At 49.3% G+C, this 24,179-nt stretch overlaps 1 protein-coding gene across 4 annotated transcripts in view; it reads right to left on the reverse strand.

Moving 5' to 3' along the window:
• The window catches only part of LOC146783127 (zinc finger protein 777-like), a 166,917-nt gene extending 143,948 nt beyond the window's left edge, over window positions 1-22,969 (reverse strand). The window contains exons 1-3 of one of the 4 annotated variants that reach the window (XM_085637609.1): window positions 22,776-22,969; window positions 9,932-10,052; window positions 3,561-3,671 (exon numbers count right to left, since the gene is read on the reverse strand). In XM_085637609.1, coding sequence (XP_085493735.1) covers window positions 3,561-3,671; window positions 9,932-10,052; window positions 22,776-22,799 — 256 coding nt within the window. In that variant the 5' untranslated portion in view covers window positions 22,800-22,969. Of the gene's footprint in view, window positions 1-3,560; window positions 3,672-9,931; window positions 10,059-22,775 lie in introns of all 4 variants that reach the window. The other 3 variants (XM_085637610.1, XM_085637607.1, XM_085637608.1) reach the window with 3 other exon arrangements.
• Between the last annotated feature and the right edge of the window lie 1,210 nt (window positions 22,970-24,179).

Genomic DNA, 24,179 nt, shown 5'->3' on the forward strand with positions numbered 1-24,179 from the left:
TACCAGAACCCTTATCAATTTTCATTCATACAGTGTCAGTCTAAAGATGAAGTCCTAGAACGCCATTGTTCAGGGAAACCCTCCTTCTGCGCCCAGGACTAGAACTAGGTAAAGGTTCAATCCTAAAAGGCTTGTTACTGTGTAGTGTAGGGGAGGTGATGTAGGTGAAAGGGTATGATGTTACACAGGCCTATATTAGGGTACCTATATGAAACATAAGAGTGGATGTGTATTGTCTGTGAGTGGATGTGTAATGTCTGTGAGTGGATGTGTATGGTCTGTGAGTTGATGTGTATGGTCTGTGAGTGGATGTGTATGGTCTGTGAGTGGCTGTGTATGGTCTGTGAGTTGATGTGTATGGTCTGTGAGTTGATGTGTATTGTCTGTGAGTTGATGTGTATTGTCTGTGAGTGGATGTGTATGGTCTGTGAGTGGGTGTGTATGGTCTGTGAGTGGGTGTGTATGGCCTGTGAGTTGATGTTTATGGTCTGTGAGTGGGTGTGTATTGTCTGAGTGGATGTGGATGTCTGTGAGTTGATGTGTATGATCTGTGAGTGGATGTGTATGGTTTGTGAGTGGGTGTGTATGGTCTGTGAGTTGATGTGTATGGTCTGTGAGTGGATGTTTATTATCTGTGAGTGGGTGTGAATTGTCTGAGCGGATGTGTATGTCTGTGAGTGGATGTGTATTGTCTGTGGGTGGATGTGTATGGTCTTGGAGTGAATGTGTATGGTCTTGGAGTGAATGTGTATTGTCTGTGAGCAGATGAGTATGTCTGTGAGTGGATGTTTATGGTCTGTGAGTGGGTGTGTAATGTCTGTGAGTGGATGTGTATGTCTTTGAGTGTATGTGTATGTCTGTGAGTGGATGTGTATGGTCTGTGAGTGGATGTGTATTGTTTGTGAGTGGATGTGTATGTCTGAGTGGATGTGTATAGTCTGTGAGTGAGTGTGTAATGTCTGTGAGTGGATGTGTATGTCTGTGAGTGGATGTGTATGTCTGTGACTGGATGTGTATTGTCTGTGAGTGGATGTGTATTGTCTGTGAGTGGGTGTGTATTGTCTGCGTGGATTTTTATGGTCTGTGAGTGAGTGTGTAATGTCTGTGAGGGGATGTGTATGTCTGTGAGTGGATGTGTATGGTCTGTGAGGGGATGTGTATGTCTGTGAGTGGATGTGTATGGTCTGTGAGTGTATGTGTATGGTTTGTGAGTGTATGTGTATGGTCTGTGAGTGGATGTGTATGGTCTGTGAGTGGATGTGTATGGTCTGTGAGTGGGTGTGTATTGTCTGTGAGTGGATGTGTATTGTCTGTGAGTGGATGTGTATTGTCTGTGAGTGGATGTGTATGTCTGTGAGTGGGTGTGTATTGTCTGAGTGGATGTTGATGGTCTGTGAGTGGATGTGTATGGTCTGTGAGTTGATGTATATTGTCTGTGAGTGGATGTTTATGGTCTGTGAGTGGATGTGTATGTCTGTGAGTGGATGTGTATGGTCTGTGAGTGGATGTGTATGGTCTGTGAGTGGATGTGTATGGTCTGTGAGTGGATGTGTATGTCTGTGAGTGGATGTGTATGTCTGTGAGTGGATGTGTTTTGTCTGTGAGTGGATGTGTATGGTCTGTGAGTGGATGTTTATGGTCTGTGAGTGGATGTTTATGGTATGTGAGTGGATGTGGATGTCTGTGAGTGGGTGTGTATTGTCTGAGTGGATGTGTATGGTCTGTGAGTGGATGTGTATGGTCTGTGAGTGGATGTGTATGGTCTGTGAGTTGATGTGTATTGTCTGTGAGTGGATGTTTATGGTCTGTGAGTGGGTGTGTAATGTCTGTGAGTGGATGTGTATGTCTGTAAGTGGATGTGTATGTCTGTAAGTGGATGTGTATGTCTGTGAGTGGATGTGTATTGTCTGTGAGTGGATGTGTATGGTCTGTGAGTTGATGTTTATGGTCTGTGAGTGTGTGTGTATTGTCTGAGTAGATGTGGATGTCTGTGAGTTGATGTGTATGGTCTGTGAGTGGATGTTTATTATCTGTGAGTGGGTGTGAATTGTCTGAGCGGATGTGTATGTCTGTGAGTGGATGTGTATTGTCTGTGAGTGGATGTGTATGGTCTTGGAGTGAATGTGTATTGTCTGTGAGCAGATGAGTATGTCTGTGAGTGGATGTTTATGGTCTGTGAGTGGGTGTGTAATGTCGGTGAGTGGATGTGTATGTCTTTGAGTGTATGTGTATGTCTGTGAGTGGATGTGTATGGTCTGTGAGTGGATGTGTATTGTTTGTGAGTGGATGTGTATGTCTGAGTGGATGTGTATAGTCTGTGAGTGAGTGTGTAATGTCTGTGAGTGGATGTGTATGTCTGTGAGTGGATGTGTATGTCTGTGACTGGATGTGTATTGTCTGTGATTGTCTGTGAGTGGATGTGTATTGTCTGTGAGTGGGTGTGTATTGTCTGCGTGGATTTTTATGGTCTGTGAGTGAGTGTGTAATGTCTGTGAGGGAATGTGTATGTCTGTGAGTGGATGTGTATGGTCTGTGAGGGGATGTGTATGTCTGTGAGTGGATGTGTATGGTCTGTGAGTGTATGTGTATGGTTTGTGAGTGGGTGTGTATGGTCTGTGAGTGGGTGTGTATGGTCTGTGAGTTGATGTGTATGGTCTGTGAGTGGATGTGTATGGTCTGTGAGTGGGTGTGTATTGTCTGTGAGTGGATGTGTATTGTCTGTGAGTGGATGTGTATTGTCTGTGAGTGGATGTGTATTGTCTGTGAGTGGATGTGTATTGTCTGTGAGTGGATGTGTATGTCTGTGAGTGGGTGTGTATTGTCTGAGTGGATGTTGATGGTCTGTGAGTGGATGTGTATGGTCTGTGAGTTGATGTATATTGTCTGTGAGTGGATGTTTATGGTCTGTGAGTGGGTGTGTAATGTCTGTGAGTGGATGTGTATGTCTGTGAGTGGATGTGTATGTCTGTGAGTGGATGTGTATGTCTGTGAGTGGATGTGTATGGTCTGTGAGTGGATGTGTATGTCTGTGAGTGGATGTGTATGTCTGTGAGTGGATGTGTTTTGTCTGTGAGTGGATGTGTTTTGTCTGTGAGTGGATGTGTATGGTCTGTGAGTGGATGTTTATGGTCTGTGAGTGGATGTTTATGGTCTGTGAGTGGATGTGGATGTCTGTGAGTGGGTGTGTATTTCTGAGTGGATGTGTATGGTCTGTGAGTGGATGTGTATGGTCTGTGAGTGGATGTGTATGGTCTGTGAGTTGATGTGTATTGTCTGTGAGTGGATGTTTATGGTCTGTGAGTGGGTGTGTAATGTCTGTGAGTGGATGTGTATGTCTGTAAGTGGATGTGTATGTCTGTAAGTGGATGTGTATTGTCTGTGAGTGGATGTGTATGGTCTGTGAGTGTATGTGTATGTCTGTGAGTGGATGTGTATGGTCTGTGAGTGGCTGTGTATTGTCTGAGTGGATGTTTATGGTCTGTGAGTGGATGTGTGATATCCTTACACAAATAATGCCAAAGCCTCACAGTCAGTTCACATCTCCAGTGTTTCATACTCACTTGGCCAATGGTTGCTCTCCTCTCTTCTCTCCGGAGGCTCCTCTTCCAAGGGCTGCGACTCGTACTTGTCTTTCGTTCTTAAAGTGCAGACAGTGGCAGCAATAAGGGGGCCTGTATCAAAAAATAGAAACAATCTTTCATCTACTGCTCATCGAGTCATTCTTACTGTGTGGTAAGATTTGGGATAACAGAAGTTAACTTGGCCAAACATCCATAGAAAGGGATGTGTTTCACAAACCAGAACACGCCACGCAATGATTTGAAGCTCTTTCAACAATGTCACCCCACAAAGCATAGAAAGAAGTTACTTGAGATGCGTTACCTCCCCAGAGCCAAGCTTTTGGTGATTCCAGCTTTCTATAGAGTGGAAATTATTGTTTATATATACACACAATAGGCGGCTCACCACCCGTGGAGTTCTATAACTAGTACAATCTTCCCCACTGCATTGTTTAGCAGCAATGACATCCACACCCAGGTCGAGTAAACAAGAGAAACTTTAGGGCGGACACAGAGGTTGCCTCAGTTTCTGTGGGAACCCTAACCATGGAGTAGAATCTACTGGCCTAACTTCCTCCACCGTAGGATATCCTTGAGGTGGGAATTCAGCTGGTAGCTATGTCTCCTTATTTATTTTCACCCAGAAATCAGTACATTTTTCACTTATCACAGAATTCTAAATCCTGCAGCTGAAGTTCTGGAACCCTTGGTGGTTTTATCGCAAAAGTTGTACAAAACGGAAATTATCAGAAATTGTTCATGGGGGAATTAGGTGCTAAAGAAATTTCACAAATGTATTGCTCATTGCTAGTTTATTTCCTGGATTACTGGTTATGAATCACAAATGGGAGTTGAATGTAGGCGTGTTAAAGGACAACGAAATGGCAGACGCAATAATATCAGCCCGAATGCTAGAAATCTCTTCTGTCTTTGATTGGTGTCTTACTACCATCCTAGATGATTATGGAAGATGGGTAACCTTCCAAATCCTACATGCACTAGATGAAATGACCCTAGGGTCCCCTACTACCATGTTATGGGTTTGCCCAAAAGTAACCTCCTTTTGGCTGAAGATCACTCGAATCCTGGGGGAGGTGGTGGGAACAGAGATTATGATCACCATAAGGTCATTGCAGAACACATCTTGCCGCTCTTACCAGACATGGTGCATTCAGAGTAGAATGGGTTTATCCCACACCGAAATACCTCCCTGAATATTAGGCGCCTTTACATGATCGTGGAGGAGGTGTCCAAGACTTGGCCCAGATTAGCATGTTTATCACTAGCCCTTGTACGCGCCTTCAATTCCCTAAACTGGATCTACATGTTCAGGGCACTCCGGTGGTGGTTCCAGCCCGCAGTTGCTGTACTGGATTTGGCTGCTCTACACAGGCCCTACGGCAAGCGTCAAGGCTGCAAAACATATCTCAGATTCTTACCCTGTTACTAGGGGTACTCGACAAGGTTGTGCCCTATCCCCTTTGCCTTGGCCCTTGAGCCACTTACCACCACCCTGCTAGTGCAGGGCTGGGATTGGGGGATTGCACAGGCAGCCGGACTCATGTTATTTCTTTAATTGCAGACAACATGATCCTCTACATCCGGGATGTTCACGGTAATTTAGCCCCTCTGATGTCTATACGTCAAGAGTTTGACAGGGTGTCGGGCTCAAAGTGAATTATAATAAATCTCTGGTCTTCCCCTTTTGGGGTACTATTCTAGAGTGAGATTTTCTGCTGGAAACTGGAAAAATCTCCCGGACCCTCCACACTATCCACTACCTAGGTTTCCAAATGTATCACTATCTAGTGGACCTCCTCATAGGAAACCTGGAGAAGGCTAGGCCATTGCTGCGCTCCCAGACCTCTTTTGAGTTACCTTCCATTGTCCATGATGGACCGCGTTGCCCGATTTAAAATGGTTAAGCTACCCCGCCTTTTATAATTCTTCACACACCCCCTCCCCCTGATAAGCGTACTCCTTGGAATGTTTTGCAAAGTGCACTACTTACCGGGGGCCCTGATTTGGGGTTAAGGGCAGGAACAATGTGGCACTATCCACGTGTAGGCTCCATGGGTGGGGGGGGTGGAATGAGCGCGTTGAACTTTACTCAAGACTCCCTGGGGGCACAGCTCCAGTAGGTAGCGCATTGACTAGCCTACATCACCACTGGAACACCGGACTACGGGAGGGATACTTGCACGGTCTTCTGTTCCCTGGTGTGGCTGGAGCGGGCACCATTCGCTCCTGCTGCGCACCGCCCTGGTCTGCCTGAGACAGGGAGTCCCACCCACTCCCCACTTGGAAGATATATATAGTCCTGAAGCGTGCTTTGTCATCTCGAGGGGAGGTTGGAACTTCTACAGTTGGGGAGCTACTCTTGAACGGTGCCCCCCTGAGCGCCCAGAAGCTTCGGGGACAGATTAGCCTACATGATGGAGCATTACTGACCTATGGAGCTATCAAACAGGCACTGACCACACTCTGGGACGAGAGGGGTCCGGAACCCACCACTAAGCCCGTACTAAACAGCCCAAAGGGCACAGCAGGTGCCTGGACATATGGGTATGCAGGGTCTTCCAGAGACCCCGTGGAGGCTTCTGCACCCCCTCAGACATAAGGGCGAAGACTGGGGCAGGTGGCCAATGACTCTGACTGGCTCAAGGCCCTAGAATGAGCATGTAAGGACCCCAGAAATGCCCCTGTCTGATATATCACAGTCTGTGTGCTGCACAGGGCACATCAGACCCCCTTGGCGTTTGCACCTTATAAATCTCTCTGCTGCACAAGGCCCCAGTGCCCGACGTGCTATCCAAAATGTGTCACATATTTTGGGTAATGTAGAGCACTGCAATGGTTTTGGACAGCAGAGCTATCTGACATTACTATGGCAACGAATCATGCTAAAGTTTCCACTTCCCCACACAGTGTCCTGGGCTTGTACCCCCCTCTCAAGGATAAGAAAAGTCACAACGAGATTCATAGATTTATCCTTTGCTCTTGGCTAAAGCAGCAGTGGCAATGAAACGGAAATCACACCCACCTCGATCGCACAGTGGCAGGCAGAGGTCATTAGGTGGGCACACGTGGATGGCCGAGGTCATTGGGTAGGCAGAGGTGGAGGGCAGAGGTGATCGGGTGGCACAAGTGGAGGGCAGAGGTCATTGGGTGGGCAAACGTGGAGGGCAGAGGTCATTGGGTGGGCACATGTGGAAGACAGAGGTCATTGGGTGGGCAAACATGGAGGGCAGAGGTCATTGGGTGGGCAGAGGTCATTGGGTGGCACAAGTTGGGGCAGGGGTCATTGGGTGGACTCACGTGGAGGGCAGAGGTCATTGGGTGAGCACATGTGGAGAGCAGAGTTCATTGGGTGGGCAAACGTGGAGGGCAGAGGTCATAGGGTGGCACATGTGGAGGGCAGAGTTCATTGAGTGGGCACAGGTGGAGGGCAGATGTCATTGGGTGGGCACAGGTGGAAGGCAGAGGTCATTGGGTGGGCACAGATGGAGGGCAAAGGTCATTGGGTGAGCACATGTGGAGAGCAGAGTTCATTGGGTGGGCAAACGTGGAGGGCAGAGGTCATAGGGTGGCACATGTGGAGGGCAGAGTTCATTGAGTGGGCACAGGTGGAGGGCAGATGTCATTGGGTGGGCACAGGTGGAAGGCAGAGGTCATTGGGTGGGCACAGATGGAGGGCAAAGGTCATTGAGTAGCACACATGGAGAGCACGACGCTTTGCAGAGAGGAAAGGCAAGGCCTGCAAGAACACCCCCGGCGACATATTGGGATGTAATGCTCCAGGGTTTCGTAGAGCACGCTAAGGGGGGCACCCGGCTGCACTAAACCTCTGCCCTGCTGGCTTAGTACATACGTCATGCTCCCCCGCTACTATGACGAACTTTGGGGGTTCACTCCACTATATATATATATATTGCTCAGTTTGAAGTGCTTGCATCACCCGTAGACATCCTTCCATGGTCCTCGACGTTCCCAGCATTGTAGTGCTTTGAGGCTCAAAATGTCCTTCTCACCAGGATCACTAATGTTTGTAGCATTTCTGGAGTGACCTTGTAGGGGACAGGGGGGGCTGGAGAAGTCTTGTTTTTTAGGTCTCGCATAGACAGCGCATGCGCTGTCTCTTCAAGACATTTGTTTACTCTAAGTAGGCTTGAGTTTCCAGCACTTCTGTAGTAAGCGTTTAGGGGACGGGGAGGCTGGAGTAGTACTGTTTTTAGGTCTCGCATAGACAGCACATGCGCTGTCTCTTCGAGACATGTTTACTCTAAGTGGGCTTGAGTTTGTAGCATTTCTGTGGTGAGCTTCTAAGGAACGGGGAGCTGGAGTAGTCTTGTTTTTAGGTCTCCCCTAGACAACACCTGCACTGTCTTTTTGAGACATGTTGTTTACTCTAAGTGAGCTTGAGTTTCCAGCACTTCTGTGGTGAGCTTCTAGGGGATGGGAGTACTATTGCTCTTTTGGTACAATAGGTTACCATGTATTTGGGTGGAGCCCCTGCTTTTCTGGTGGCGGAGTATATCACTCATCAATGGGAACATGACACAAGGTTTACCTCAGTGCCGTGACTTGAATACACAGGTGCTCCTGTAAACCCCATTGCATATATGATGATGTGTACTGTTGAAAGGTGAAAAATACTAAGATTTTTTTTTTTTAAAGGTGGCATGCGTTATGATAGGGTTGTCACATCTGCCCAACAGTTTTGTAGGTGCGCCGAAGACAGGAAGTGCTTTAGTGGCGCTGGAAGTTTCCACCAGAAATGAAGTGGGGGATCAGAGTGATTAAAAATCCCTTGCGAGGGATTCCAGTACCCGTGATTTATTCTGGGTTCCCAGAGGGATAATAAAAAGAATGATGGTGGGACACTCTGGATCATTATTGTGCCTCTGCCTCTGTAATCAACATATTTCAGCCTGTCCAGGACCCCAACGGGGGTCCAAGGCTTTCTTCAGGATTGTGATCCCGGTCATGTACTCAACTCTAATTCATATGTGCACTCACACACACACACAATATGAAGCCGCCTCCATATCACGGGAAAATTTGCTGGTGCTACCGTTTGACGACTGCGTGACTACAAGGAACACTGGGTGTCGTGTCCTCTATGGACCACTACATATCCCTTATCAGGAAAGTCAAAGAAAAAAAGAATAATCCTACCTTAGTGAATATTACATGCATCAGGCACACATGTTGTGTGTATGAGAGCACTGCATCTTGTGTGTGTTTTAGAAAGCTGAATGGGAGATGCCGAACTCTCTCTAAAGTACACTGCCTGTGGGGAAAGAGCCATGGTAATGCTAACAGCAAGCATTGCCATGTTCTTCCAAAACGCTAACTGGTACTTTTATTGAAGGGGAGTCCAGTAAACATAGCAGTAAATGCAGTATGTGGCACTACACACATGGTTTGGCTGCTGACATGCCTGTGTAATTTTTAAAACGTGAAAGGAGCACTCATACTCAAATTAAATATCAGAGTGAATGCATCACAACACATCACAATCAGAGTTTGTTGTTGGCTGCCCAGCTCTCAGGCTCTGTGTCATTTGTTGCAATGAAAGGACCCGGAAGAGTGTTAAATGGGCGAGGAGTTATTGATGGTCCCAGCTCTAGGGCACCTGAGGAACAACAGGAGCCAATCGCACAAACAGATTTAAGTAACGTTTTGGGAACTCCTCAGAGGGAGTATGGAAACATTATAGAAAGCCATGTGTCGGCAGCACCATTTGTCGTTTATGTAAGTGCAGAGGTGACGGCCGGCCTGGAAGCCTTGATCACTGCCCACCATCGGAGTAAATCATAACAGCTTGAAGGGATTTATTGAAACATAACTATGGAAGTCCAACACAAGTATAAACCTTGGACTTATCTACTGTGTTAAGGGTCCCAATACCACTTGGCTCTATTTTTCAGTATCTTCAACAGAAAACCTCAGACTTAGACGCAATTTAGACTCAGATAGACAACGCAGCTCTTCAGGAAGGACGTTCAGTATCAAAAACTCCGCAAATCTCTGCTTCAGCTAAAGAAGCGATTACTGGTGTCACCAAGTCGTTCAGGTTCTGTTGATTCCATCAATTCTCTAGTCCCCACTTTAGTGTCTGCTTCATGATTCTTCATCTGAATCACCGCCTCGCTGCCCATCCTCAGACGAGGCGGTACACAAGGATGAAGGGGCAGACAGCAGCATCGCGCCATGGAGTGTTGGCTGGTAGATACCTTTCTACATGCAACGCTCCCTTATTTGGATAAATAGGCATGTCAGTTCCCATGCCAAGTATACTAAAGTAACAGCCCACAAACATCTAAGATTATAAAATACACATTCACTGGAAGAAAATGTAATCTTACCCAGTGAGATCAGAGCCTGGTGGATTTCCTTCATCACATTCCTGTAGAGATCCTTCTGCCAGTCCTGTAACAGCCGCCACTCCTTTGCGGAGAAATAGGCGGAGGCGTCGTGGAAAAGAACCTGCAACTTGTAAAGAACATGATCAGCCTCTTAGTAACCAGAACTGAGCGGTGGAAAAGAACTTATAAACATCACATCATCTTTCACATCACTGTCATCTTCCTCTGATCCCACTCTCTTCAGTTGCTATTTCACTAACAGCATCCAGTTTAGCAAACAACAGAGGTACAGGGCAAAGCCATCAGCATCTGGAAACAACAGAGGTACAGGGCAAAGCCATCAACATCTGGAAACAACAGAGTTACAGGGCAAAGCCATCAGCATCTGGAAACAACAGAGGTACAGGGCAAAGCAATCAACATCTGGAAACAACAGAGTTACAGGGCAAAGCCATCAGCATCTGGAAACAACAGAGTTACAGGGAAAAGCCATCAACATATGGAAACAACAGAGTTACAGGGCAAAGCCATCAGCATCTGGAAACAACAGAGTTACAGGGCAAAGCCATCAGCATCTGGAAACAACAGAGTTACAGGGCAAAACCATCAGCATCTGGAAACAACAGAGGTACAGGGCAAAGCCATCAGCATCTGAAAACAACAGAGGTACAGGGCAAAGCCATCAGCATCTGGTGATTTCATTTTGAAGACAGCTGAGCTGTTATAAGAGTGCTCTGCAAACCCAGAATCGGCCAATCATAATAATCCAATCTGAAAGGATTCATGTCATTTAATTATTTTTAGAGACGACAACATAGGCACCGTAGTGCTATACAACTAAAAAAACGGATCAATTAAATCTAAAATGAACAACAATCCTCAAAATAACAGGAAGAAGCAGTGCTCAATGAAAAGGCTCACAAGTCATACCCTTGGAGGTTAAAAGGCATGTTTTAATCTTCTCCTAACAGAGAGTCAGCAGTGATTGGAACCAGGACATTTGTTCCAGGCTTTTCCGCTGCGACAGAGAGCGCGTTGTTGCCATTCAGCGAGATCACAGCTCTCAGGATTGCTAACAAAGTGTGAAGGGAAGAGAGTTCATGGTGCCAAGTCTGATGTAACTGGAGCTTTGCTGCAAAGAAGTCTGGACTGTGGTCATGGGGGGCTGAGGAACAATAGTCGAGGCTTTGAACATTATTGGGGAGCGGACTGGCAGCCGGTGCAGGGACTTAAGAATGGAGCTGATGTTGTTGCATGGACCGGGCTGCCAGGTGCAGAAGAGGTATGATCTAACGGAGGATTTTTACCTGAAAACTGACGGATCTCTCCTCTGTCCCACATGTGTGGATAATGATTGGACATCTTTCAGCAAAACACCTAAGCTGTGTACAGAACATGATAGTTTTGCACAGGACCAAGGGCATCTGGTCAACACTCCAGACTCCAAAGACAGAAGCCTCTCCATATCAGAGCCGCTTTTTTTTTTCCATTCAGCTTCCGACAACTGGCATTTATGCAAGTGCTTGGACACCAGACTGCAAGGAGGAGGTAAACCTAGGCTTGGTGGAGTCCATGCCGATACAAATTTGTGCGTCTTCAGGGTCGTGACCAAAGTCCAGCCGTATCTAGCTATTAGTGTGGACAAACTATTGCCACAGCCTCAGAAGGAGACCTAAGGCAGATCCAAGCAGGAATCCCCATATACATTTGCCAGGTCAGATTTATACAGATATAATCGAACCTGCTGGGATCGGTTGGTCTGGAGTGAAGAGATCCGTTCCATGACTACTCCACGTCCTGCTCCTCTCCAGTGGCATTGGTCTTATAGTGTCACCGGATGACGGCTGATACAACCTCAGCACGGGCAATGAACATAATGTCACCGCCGAATCAGTTCTATGCTTCTCTCTGGACAGAAAGATAACTGGAACGGGATGGGACGGTGGGTGTTTTTTCCCATCAAAGGCTAGAGTTGTGAAGACGCAGCAGACTCTAGTAATTTAGCTAGATATGGGAGATTAAATGGAAATTTGCAAGAAGTCGAGGGTCCTCATCCCAGGCTCACCACTGACACTGAGACCTCACATCCCAGACTCACAACGGACACTGACTCCTCACTTCCCATACTCACCACTGACTCCTCCCATCCCAGACTCACCACTGACACTGACTCCTCATGTCCCATACTCACCGCTGACACTGACTCCTCACATCCCAGATTCACCACTGACACTGACTCCTCACATCCCAGACTCACCACTGACACTAACTCCTCACATCCCAAAATCAGCACTGACACTAACTCCTCATACCAGGCTCACCACAGACACTGACTACTCCCATCACAGGCTCACCATTGACAATGACTCCTCACACCAGAGGCCCACCACTGACTCCTCACATCCCAGGCTCACCGCTGACACCAATTCCTCACATCCCAGGCTCACCACTGACATTAACTCCTCACATCCCAGACTTTTTTTTTTTTTTTTTTTTTGAAACCGTTTATTACAAATCTCAAGAATATACAAATATGGGCCCACAACCTTCCGGCCGGCCGCTAGGAATGGCAGAAAAATATGGCATACGTTCATAGAACCCTTGGCGTTACAAAGGAGCATAAGCAGGAGTCATCAACATCATGGGCCACAGCCATAATACGTCACAGTGCGGTTTCATTTTATACAAACAACAAGAAAACAACACCCACAAGGCCACCCTACAGTCGAAAGTAGCAGCACGTGCTCCCCAATGGGGAACCCCAACTATTAGAGGAGTCCAAAGAGGGGAAGGGAAACAGAACGAGGACTGGGGGAACCCTGTGCCCGGGGCTAGGGGAAGGGGTCAGCTAAGGGGACGGGGCTGGTGAGGCAGCAGGCAGCAATGGTGGCGCGCAAATACTCCCACGGTAGGCGTTCCAGGGGCCCCACACTTTCACCCATTTCGCAGGCTTACCCCTCGCCACATACACCACCTTTTCTCGAAACATGCACCAGTCCATGTGCTCTTTCCAGGCCGACACCGTCGGGGGGTTCTGGGATCCCCACAGTTGCGCAATGTCACGCTTAGCAATCATATATCCCAGAGTCACCCACCACGTTTGCGGAGCCGAGTAGTCAGTTGGTTCCCACACATTCAACAGGCATCTCCTCGCTTCCGGCAGCAGCGCAACACGCGTAACCACTCGCAGGACCTCGTGCACACCGCGCCAGAATCGCTCCACCCTCGGGCATTCCCATAAAATATGCAGGAAGGTCGCCACGGCACCACAACCATGCTTACACAATCCGTCCACAGAGTAGCCCATGCGCTGAAGCCTTGGCCCCGTCATGTAGACCCGGTGGAGGATCTTGAGCTGGACGAAGCGAAGGCGAGCCGGTATAGCCACTTCCTTCGGAGAGGCCACAGCGGAGATCCAGTCCTCATCGTCCAATTCCAGACCGTCGGCAACCCAAGCCTCGCGAAGGCCAATCAGCAAGCCCGATCGATCATTAATCAGTTTTTTATAAATAAGGGAGATCGTACTGTCTGGGACGTGGCCATCTAGCACTCTATCCTCCAGGGGGGAAGACTCCGGGATGGAGGCGACGTCTGGGAAGACGGAGCCCAGTGCATGACGGATCTGCAGGTATCGAAAGTATTCACTACCCTGCAACTGAAACTCCGTCTGCAGCATCTCGAATGTTTTAAATCCTCCCCTCGACCAGAGATCCCCCACTTTACTGATACCTATCATGTCCCATTTCGCGAAGCCCTTCGAGGTCCAGAGAGAGCCCAACTTCTCAGACGCATACAGCGGTGACGCCCGGGTCAAACGGTCCTTCCACCCCATAGCTGCATTAGCCGCATGCCATACTCTGACCATGACACGCGTAGGTCCCGTCAAGCGATCGTCGGGCGCGCCAGAGTAGAGCGCTCGATTGTAGTCGCCACCGGGCAGTAGCATCTTGTCCATCTCAAACGCCGGGTTCAAGGCGGGCCCATAGAGGCCATGGTTAATTGCAGCTAGCTGGGAGGCCCAGTAATACCGTTTAATGTCCGGGAGGGCAATCCCCCCGTCATACCATGGGAGCGTCAACTTCGACAGGGCAATGCGCGGCCTCCCGTCCCAGAACAGGCGGCGCTGTAAACTCTCCACCTCACGGAAGTAGCACGCCGGGACTGGGTCCACGGTGTTCTGGAGAGCGTATAAGAAACGTGGCAACGACATCATCTTAAACAACGCCGCCCGGCCGAGCGGCGAAAGCGGCAAGCGCCGCCAGCGCACCACATCCCAGACTTATCACTGACATTGACTCCTCATCCCAGGCTGACCCCTGACACTGACTCCTGCTCCCAGACTCACCACTGACTCCCTGTCCCAGGCTCACCACTGACACTAACTTCTCACATCCCAGACTCACCACTGACACTGACTCCTCATCCTGGACTCACCACTGACACTGACTCCTCATCCTGGACTCACCACTGAGACTTACTCCTCACATCCCAGGCTCACCCCTGACACTGACTCCTCACATCCCAGGCTCACCCCTGACACTTACACTTCCCATCACAGACTCACCATTGACACTGACTCCTCCTCCCAGACTCACCACTGACACTAACTCCTCACATCCCAGGCTCACCACTGACACTGACTCCTCCTCCCAGGCTCACCCCTGACACTGACTCTTCAGTGACTCGTGTTTGTTGGTGGCGTGTGGCTGGTGCTGCCGCTGCCTCTCCCAGCTGCATCTTTCTCCGGGGGCCGGGCTTGGTAACGCCCCCTGACCACGCACAGAAGCGTGCCAGGAGGCGCTTAAAGCCGGTGTCAGTGCTACACTGGTGGGTGACTCGTGTTTGTTGGCGGCGTGTGGCTGGTGCTGCCGCTGCCTCTCCCAGCTGCATCTCTCTCCGGGGGCCGGGCTTGGTAACGCCCCCTGACCACGCACAGAAGCGCGCCAGGAGACGCTTAAAGCCGGTGTCAGTGCTACACTGGTGGGTGACTCGTGTTTGTTGGCGGCGTGTGGCTGGTGCTGCCGCTGCCTCTCCCAGCTGCATCTCTCTCCGGGGGCCGGGCTTGGTAACGCCCCCTGACCACGCACAGAAGCGCGCCAGGAGGCGCTTAAAGCCGGTGTCAGTGCTACACTGGTGGGTGACTCGTGTTTGTTGGCGGCGTGTGGCTGGTGCTGCCGCTGCCTCTCCCAGCTGCATCTCTCTCCGGGGGCCGGGCTTGGTAACGCCCCCTGACCACGCACAGAAGCGCGCCAGGAGGCGCTTAAAGCCGGTGTCAGTGCTACACTGGTGGGTGACTCGTGTTTGTTGGCGGCGTGTGGCTGGTGCTGCCGCTGCCTCTCCCAGCTGCATCTCTCTCCGGGGGCCGGGCTTGGTAACGCCCCCTGACCACGCACAGAAGCACGCCAGGAGGCGCTTAAAGCCGGTGTCAGTGCTACACTGGTGGGTGACTCGTGTTTGTTGGCGGCGTGTGGCTGGTGCTGCCGCTGCCTCTCCCAGCTGCATCTCTCTCCGGGGGCCGGGCTTGGTAACGCCCCCTGACCACGCACAGAAGCGCGCCAGGAGGCGCTTAAAGCCGGTGTCAGCCCCTGCTCTCGCGAGGACGCGCGCGGGACGCGCCGGGCTGTGCCCGGGCAGAGGGCGGGCCGGAGGAGGCCGGGCTGGGCCACCCCTCTTGGTTACCACATCTGGAGAACTGACAGTGAGTCATGACTGTTTGAATTAGGACTGTAAAAACGAACACATATCTCTTCATTGTGAGACTCTGCCATTTTTTACGGCATTTTGCCAGTATAGTATTATGCGCATGCCGTGATAGGGGAGGAGGGGATAAAACTGCATCTATTCCAGGCTGGGTGTAGTGAAGGTCAGGACTAGCGTGGGGTGAATAAGTACCATTACGATACTCTCAAGGGCAGTGACTAACTGTTGTTGGGAGTATGACAGGCAAAACGGTCACACGCTCGACAAGAGCAAAGCTCAACACTCCCTCTGTTCCCCAGGCGCATAAAGCTGACACTAGTTCACCTTTCCCTGTAATTATGCAGCCTACAGCTATTGATCGTATGCTCAAAAGAGCGCTAGGGGTTGTGTCCAGCGAAATCGAGCGTACAGAGAGACGTCTGTCCCTAACTCCAGTATTTGACCCACTTGTCGCTACCCAAGATCAGGACCAGGAGGTTGAGTTAATCACATCGCCCAGCCCCTCAGAGCCTAGCGAGCAGGATATCCAGTGTGCCCAACAGACCACCATAAGGAAAAGGGAGGACTTAGTCGCAGCCAAAAGCGTCACAATACAAAGAAAGAAGAAAGGCTGCCTAAAGAAGCGAAGGACTAAAAATAGCATAGTGAGTTCCTCCCACCCTGTGAGTAGAAACAACACTGGGGTAGAGCGAGCAGTACAGACATCTTATCAAGTAGACCCACCAATATGGTTGACCCAAATTATGTCAGATTTACAAGCTCACTTAGAAACATTTATTGTAAATCAGATGAAGCCGCTGGCAAGCAGGTTGGATAAAATCCTGAGTGAATTAAAAAATAGGGAGAAAAAAGGTACCCTAGTAGGGGAATCAAGTAATTCGATTAGTACCTCAGATACTAACCTAGTGCCCCAAAAGGAGAGGAACATCAGTAATACAGGGGACGCACAATCAAAACCTATACAGACCCACAAAGTCCCGGTTCCTCAGTTACAAGTGGACAAGCTCACTAACCCAATTGATAGAGGATTACACACATTTAATGGTCCAGGTGTGCAACAACCGGATAAGCGATCCCAAATATCTGCTGATCCCAATGCAAGAACAGTACACAATGTAGAGAGGGCTACCACAATAAACCCTACCAAGGCTCTACTTATTGTAAATTTACCACCTGAGTCATGCCCGTTGGTGGTAGTTTTTGCTGGGGTCCCTGAATTAAAACATGAGCAGAGAGAAACACATCAGGAGTTAAAAAATAAACTCATTCACTGGTTGACCCAAAATAGACCATTAGCAGATAACCAAGATGGGGAAATCCTTTTGGTTAGAAGAGTGAACTGGCTAGGAATCAGACCCAAAAACATTGTAGGTAATTGTATTATTGCTAATTTTAGGTATAGGGGGGTTGTTGAGCATATCCTCAGACAGGGGACACTTAGTCGTGTGAGCGGTATAAGGCCTCTGTCACTTAATTATTTTTACCCAAGGCAGCATGAAACACATGAGGGACAGTACAACACCTGGAGAAGTTGGGAGGGACTAAATTTGTACTCAAACAGGACCCCAAATTGCACACGAGGAACGGCAGGGATATGGGAAGGGGGACACCCATGCTGGGTAAATAGGTTCAGCCCACTAAGGTCTCTAGAGAAGACTGATTGACTAATCGCCCCATATACCCCGGAAAAGCAGGCCGATAGAGAATATAAGAATCTTGACCGGGATGCATTGATTGGGGGAGGCCCGAAAAACAGAGGGGGGACACCACTCACACACTCCTTGGTCAAATAGGATAGACAGTCAACATTAGGGGAGCGCAGGTGCAGGAGCCTAGTAAAGACTCCGGAAGCCTCTAACTCCATCGCTAAGGGACGACTGCAAGTAATCTTAGGAACAGGATCTATAGCCCCAGTTTCAATATTGCAGGGTAGGGAACCGCAGAGGCCACACGCTAGGAACCAAGATGGGTTGGTTAATATCTCTCAAGGTATGACTGGGCCAGGGAAAGTTAACATAGCGGAAGAGGGACTGAGAACTATTTCCTGGAACATAGCTGGTCTTGCAAGCAAATTTGACAATGAGGACTGGCGGCAGTACATGGCCCATTTCCACATAATTTGCTTACAAGAAACCTGGGTAACGGGCAACACCCACTTTCACATGGCTGGGTATAAATGTTTTTTCATCCCAGCACAGAAAACCACTTCAGGTAGAGCCAAGGGAGGATTGTCCATGTATGCAGATTTAAATATACAAGGCAAATGGACCAGTGTGGACTGGTTCTCATGGAACATCCAGGCTCTGAGGTTTAGGAGTAAAGGGTTATGGCTCGTGTTGTTTAATGTGTAAAACACAGGTCTTCCCGGAGATGATATTCCCATTCTGGGTGAATTAGATTCTAGACTGAGCCAAGAGCTTGCGCCTGTTAACGGGGCCCAGGCCTCACTGATATTAGTAGTGGGTGATTTGAACTGCCACTTATGCCCCCTGTTGTTTCCGATTAATGTGAATTGGTCACAATGCCCAGTGAAAAAAGGCCCTCATTTTATTCACTCATCGAGTGGTACAGACCTGGGCAAGCTCCTTCAATCTTATGACCTGGAACACACGGTTGACATGATACCACTGGGGCCAGATGGCACACTCCCTCCCACTTTTAAAGGTAGAGGGTGTTCTTCCTACATAGATTATATTCTTGCTTCCAGGTGCTTAAAGAACCAGATCACTGAAGTAGGAATTGAGTGGAGCCCTTTCAGTGACCACAATCCCTTGATAATTGAGTTTTTGTACCTGGCGAAACAAAAGACCAATTCAGCTGGGGGCATTACCGAGAGAGTGACGGACCAAAATCTCTTCCAAGGCAATCTTTTAGGATCTGCCTACTCAACGCAGCTTCAGGGTTTGTCCAAATTTTGAGCCAGGCCAGAATTGGTCTAAATTTTATCATATCCTCTATGTAAGGTCTTCCTAATTCTCTGTGTACTATGACAGCTGGGGTGCAATTAGGAACTTTCAGTATTGAACGAAAAAAATTGTTTTCCTCCCTTTGCAGTGAGTCAAGATTTATAAAACCCCACACTTCTGAGCCGTACATGGCTTTGGAACAACACATTGAGCCATAAAGGTTCATTGTTTGTTCCGGACACCAACGGCCAACTCTCCTCCCGTAACCCGCTATGGCTCCAGTTGAGGCCACCAATTTACCACACCTTTCCTGTACCAAAGGGGTAAATTTCAGTGACTCATCAAAGAGCAAGCCTAGGTACGAGAAAGATTGCACCCTTTCTAGTGTGTGATTTCCAATTCTATATGGGAAGCTGGTCCGTGGTGTGTGACCTGCCGTCATTACACAAGATTTTTTTAAATTGACAGACAGATCTAGCACGTCCATGAATTTAACAAACCCATCAATTAGAATCTGCAAGCTTTTAGGGGTTCGCGCCAAGAGAACCGCATCGTCTGCGTACAGTAGCACCGGGATATTGCGTGTCCCCACCCTTGGGCAATCTGTTTTTAAGTTAGACAGGGACTGTTCTAAATTGTTGATGTATAACGAGAATAAGAAAGGGGCAAGTATGCAGCCCTGCCTCACACCACTTGTGCATCTAAAAGAATCAGTCAACCCCCCTTCCTTATTGTAGCGTACTCTGGCAGAGGTCTCTCTGTGCAGTTCCCTCAGAGTACAGATTAAACCTGGATCAATTCCCAGGTGATTCATCATAGCCCAAAGCTTGTTCCTATTAACGTGGTCGAATGCAGCAGCCAAGTCCATGAACCCCAGGTAAATGGCTTCGTTGCTGGTTTTAATATACTTTGCGACCAACATATAGAGGTTCAAGCATTGGTCACTGGTAGACCTTCCGATCCTAAAACCGTACTGAACATCCGAGATGATATTGTAATCCTCGGCCCATTCAGTCAGGCGATTCAGTATTGCACTTCCTAGGATTTTAGCTGTAACGTCTATCAGAGAGATTGGACGATAACATTGGGGGTTATCTCTGTTTCCCTTTTTAAAAATAGGTACTATAATAGCCAACGACCAGGAACGGGGCAGACCAACCCTAATGGCCGCATTTATGACTCTGGTTAAAATGGGAGCCCATAACTCCACATTACTCAGAAACAAGTCCGGTGGGGTCCCATCTGGGCCCGGGGCTTTATTTTTAGTTAGTCCCTCAATGCCCATAACAATTTTTTCTAAGGTAAACTCCAGTACCTGTCCCTGAGTAACCACCCCCATCTCCTCTGTCCGGTCTTCCACCCCATGGTTGTACAGGCCCTCAAAGTGGGCTGTCCACTGCTCCGGCAAGATGTTTGTGAAAATCTCAGGGGCGTTGTTATCTTGAAAACAAGGGGTATTTATTAATCTCCAGAATTCTGTGATATCCCTTTTTTCGGAGGCCTCCCTCAAGGCCGCCCACGCTTCCCCCTGCAGTGCTGCTTTCCTTCTCTTCAGTTCCTTCCTATATTTTAGTCTACACGTGGTGACTTTTGCTGTGTCCCTAGGTTTACTGCTAAGGGCTTTTTTTAGCTCCCTCAAGGCTCGTGTGCAGTCCCCATCGAACCATCTCGGTGTATTCGAGTTGGTTTTCTTTGGGGCCTTGGTCCACAATAGCCCCTCCACCAGGCTAGTTCTTTGGCCAAATGTGTTAGTTAGTCGAGCCCCTACAACAGAGAGATCTAAGCACTCATCAATGAGTGATTTACCTTTTTCCATTAGGGACCGGTAAAATCTTTCCCCGTCTAATTTCGCCCACCTAAGTCTTAAGCTGTAAGGAGTTTTACTCAAACCCTTCAGTGATCACACCACAGGATAAGCTTAAACTCAAGAGAATTTTCCTGGACCACAGATCGTCTGTCAGAACCACAGTGGAAGGGGCCAAACGATCAGTGAGTGCTTACAGCAGGCTTGAAACCACTGAAGGGATGGAACCGTACCTTTGTGTTATGTATAATGCCCAAGAAAGGTTTTTAATGTCACGTTTTAGGCTCAATTTTTTATCATATTTGTTAGCTGACCCAGCTGGCTTTAGTCATTCAATTGAGCAGAAGGGTGCCTGCGGCTGCGACAATAGGTCTCCGCAGGACACACTTCACTTTGTACTCCTATGTCCTTTTTATGCAACACCAAGACGTAGATTTTTAAAGGAAATTTTTAAAAAGGCCAGGTTTACTCAAGCCAAAGATGCATTTACCTTCCTACAAAGGGCTAGTGACCCGTTAACACTGTGTTCTGTCATAAGTTTCTTGAAATTTGCACTAAGATTAAGGGTAACCAGAGGTTAGAATCATTTGTGAACTTGGCAGGCCTCCCCACCCGCTATTCCCATTAAGCTACCAAAGTGGATTCGCTGTGAATAATGAATTTTTTTATGTATACTGATTCAGTCAATGTTCTTGCATGATGATTTAATACTTTTTAACTGTATATAATGTGTACTCTTTTATGATGGTTTTTAACCACCGAATAAAGAATGACTGAACTGAACTGACTCTTCACATCCCAGGCTCACCACTTAAACTGACTCCTTACATCCCAGGCTCACCCCTGACACTGACTCCTCACATCCCAGACTCACCCCTGACACTGACTCCTCCCATCGCAGACTCACCATTGACACTGACTCCTCCTCCCAGACTCACCACTGACACTGACTCCTCAGCCCATGCTCACCACTGACACTGACTCCTCACGTCCCAGGCCCACCACTGACACTGACTCCTCAGCCCATGCTCACCACTGACACTGACTCCTCACGTCCCAGGCCCACCACTGACACTGACTCCTCTCATCACAGGCCCACCACTGAGTCCTCACATTCCAGACTCACAATGGACACTGACTCCTCACGTCCCATACTCACCACTGACACTGACTCTTTATGTCCCAGATTCACCACTGACTCCTCACATCCCAGACTCACCACTGACACTAACTCCTCACATCCCAAGATCAGCACTGACACTAACTCCTCATACCAGGCTCACCACAGACACCGACTCCTCCCCTCACAGGCTCACCACTGACACTGACTCCTCACACCCTAGGCCCACCACTGACTCCTCATCCCAGGCTCACCACTGACTCCTCACATCCCAGGCTCACCACTGACTCCTCACATCCCAGGCTCACCACTGACTCCTCACATCCCAGGCTCACCACTGACTCCCCACATCCCAGGCTAACCACTGACACCAATTCCTCACGTCCCAAGCCCACCACTGACACCGACTCCTCACATCCCAGGGTCACCCCTGACACTGACTCCTCACATCCCAGGCTCACCACTGACACTGACTCCTCCTCCCAGACTCACCACTGAGACTGACTCCTCACATCCTAGGCCCGCCACTGACACCGACTCCTCACATCCCAGGCTCACCACTGACATTAACTCCTCACATCCCAGGCTCACCCCTGACACTGACTCCTCACATACAAGGCTCACTACTGACACTGACTCCTCACATCCCAGATTTACCCCTGACACTGACTAATCACATCCAAGGCTCACCACTGACACTGACTCCTCATATCCCAGATTCACCACTGTCTCCTCACATCCCAGACTCACCACTGACACTAACTCCTCACATCCCAAGATCAGCACTGACACAGACTCCTCATCCCAGGCTCATCCCTGACACCGACTCCTCCCATCCCAGGCACCACTGACACTGACTCCTCATCCTGGACTCACCACTGAGACTTACTCCTCACATCCCAGGCTCACCCCTGACACTGACTCATCACATCCCAGGCTCATCCCTGACACTGACTCCTCCCATCGCAGACTCACCACTGACACTGACTCATCACATCCCAGGCTCATCCCTGACACTGACTCCTCCCATCACAGACTCACCCCTGACACTGACTCATCACATCCCAGGCTCACCCCTGACACTGACTCATCACATCCCAGGCTCATCCCTGACACTGACTCCTCCCATCACAGACTCACCCCTGACACTGACTCCTCACATCCCAGGCTCACCCCTGACACTGACTCCTCCTCCCAGACTCACCACTGACACTGACTCCTCCTCCCAGACTCACCACTGACACTGACTCCTCATCCCATGCTCACCACTGACACTGACTCCTCACATCCCAGGCTCACCACTGACACACTCACCTCTTCTGACCCCTTCCAAGACATGTCCCACGAAGTCCCGGCTGCACCTCTCTCCAGCCCCTGTTCCTCTGCAGTCTGGGGGTGCGGGGGGGGGGGGCAGCGACCGTGGGAGGAAGAGGTGCCTGAGAGGAGCCGAGCAGGGGGACTTCTTCCTCAAGTTCACTCCGAGCCGGGACTGCACAGCTTCAGTGCGCAGGCGCAGAGAGGGAGCTCCCATGGACCTCATTCAGAGGATGGATACTACTCACCAGAGGTAGGAACAGAGCTCACTCACAGGGGGGGCACTACTCACCAGAGGTAGGAACAGAGCTGACTCACAGAGGAGACACTACTCACCAGAGACAGCAACACACTCGTCAGAGGATGGAGACTACTCATCAGAGACAGCAACACAGAGCACTCACAGGAGAGACACTACTCACTGGAGACAGCACAGCGCGCACTCATAAGGGAGACACTGCTCACCAGAGGTCGCGCCCCAGAGCATATTTATTTATTTTGAAGTGTACATAGCACGTACTTTACCCAGAGGTGTCAGAGCGCTTTACAAAAGAGCGAAGTACATTAGAACAGACATTGCAGGCAATGTATTTCTTTATGCATTATTATATAGCGCAAACTTTACCCAAATGCGTCAGAGCGCTTTACAATAGAACCAGTTATATTCCATAAGGAGTTCAGAGTACACGAACAACATAAAGTACACGAAACAAATAAACTCTAAACTCACATACGAATGCTAGTGAGTGCACACGTCTACTACAGATACCAGCGGTTAGAGTTACACATATACAAGTGGCAAATTCACTCAAGGTTACACATTAGGAAGAGATGTACAGAGCATTGATCTTCTCGCCATCGCTGGGGTTCCTGCGGCCCTCGTTCAGCCAGGCCTCCAGGCGCGGCTGCACTCACGGCGGTGATCTTGGGCCTGGAGGGATCCCGAGCTGGTGATGGCCGAAGGGGCAGGTGGATCCGTGCCAGGTCCGGCCCCCCGCTGGGCTCAAGCATCTTTTCTTTTTTTTTTAATGCGTTTTTATATAGCGCGGACTTTACCCGAAGGTGTCAGAGCGCTTCACAATAGGAACAGTAATGATACATGAGGAGAAAATGTAAGGCTGCCGGGGGGGGGGGGGGGGGTTGCGCAGCGGCCCGCCCCTTTGAGGGCGGCCGCGGGAGGTCGTGTCCCTGGGATAGACCAAGGGAGACCCCAGCAGATAGCTGCTTCCGGCGGGGAGGAGCCAGGGGGGTACATATTCTGTCTCCGCCCCCTCCTTGTCCGCTCGTTCGCCTTGGTCCGAGGTCGCAGTTCGTCGTCGCAGAATCATCGTGTGCGCGCTCAGCCTGCTACAAGTTTGCGCGGTGAGTTGCCGGTGACCTTCCTCTCGCCCCGGCCCTGTCCCT

This window comes from Triturus cristatus, chromosome 12 (genome assembly GCF_964204655.1).
Source record: "Triturus cristatus chromosome 12, aTriCri1.1, whole genome shotgun sequence".
Lineage (NCBI taxonomy): Eukaryota > Metazoa > Chordata > Amphibia > Caudata > Salamandridae > Triturus > Triturus cristatus.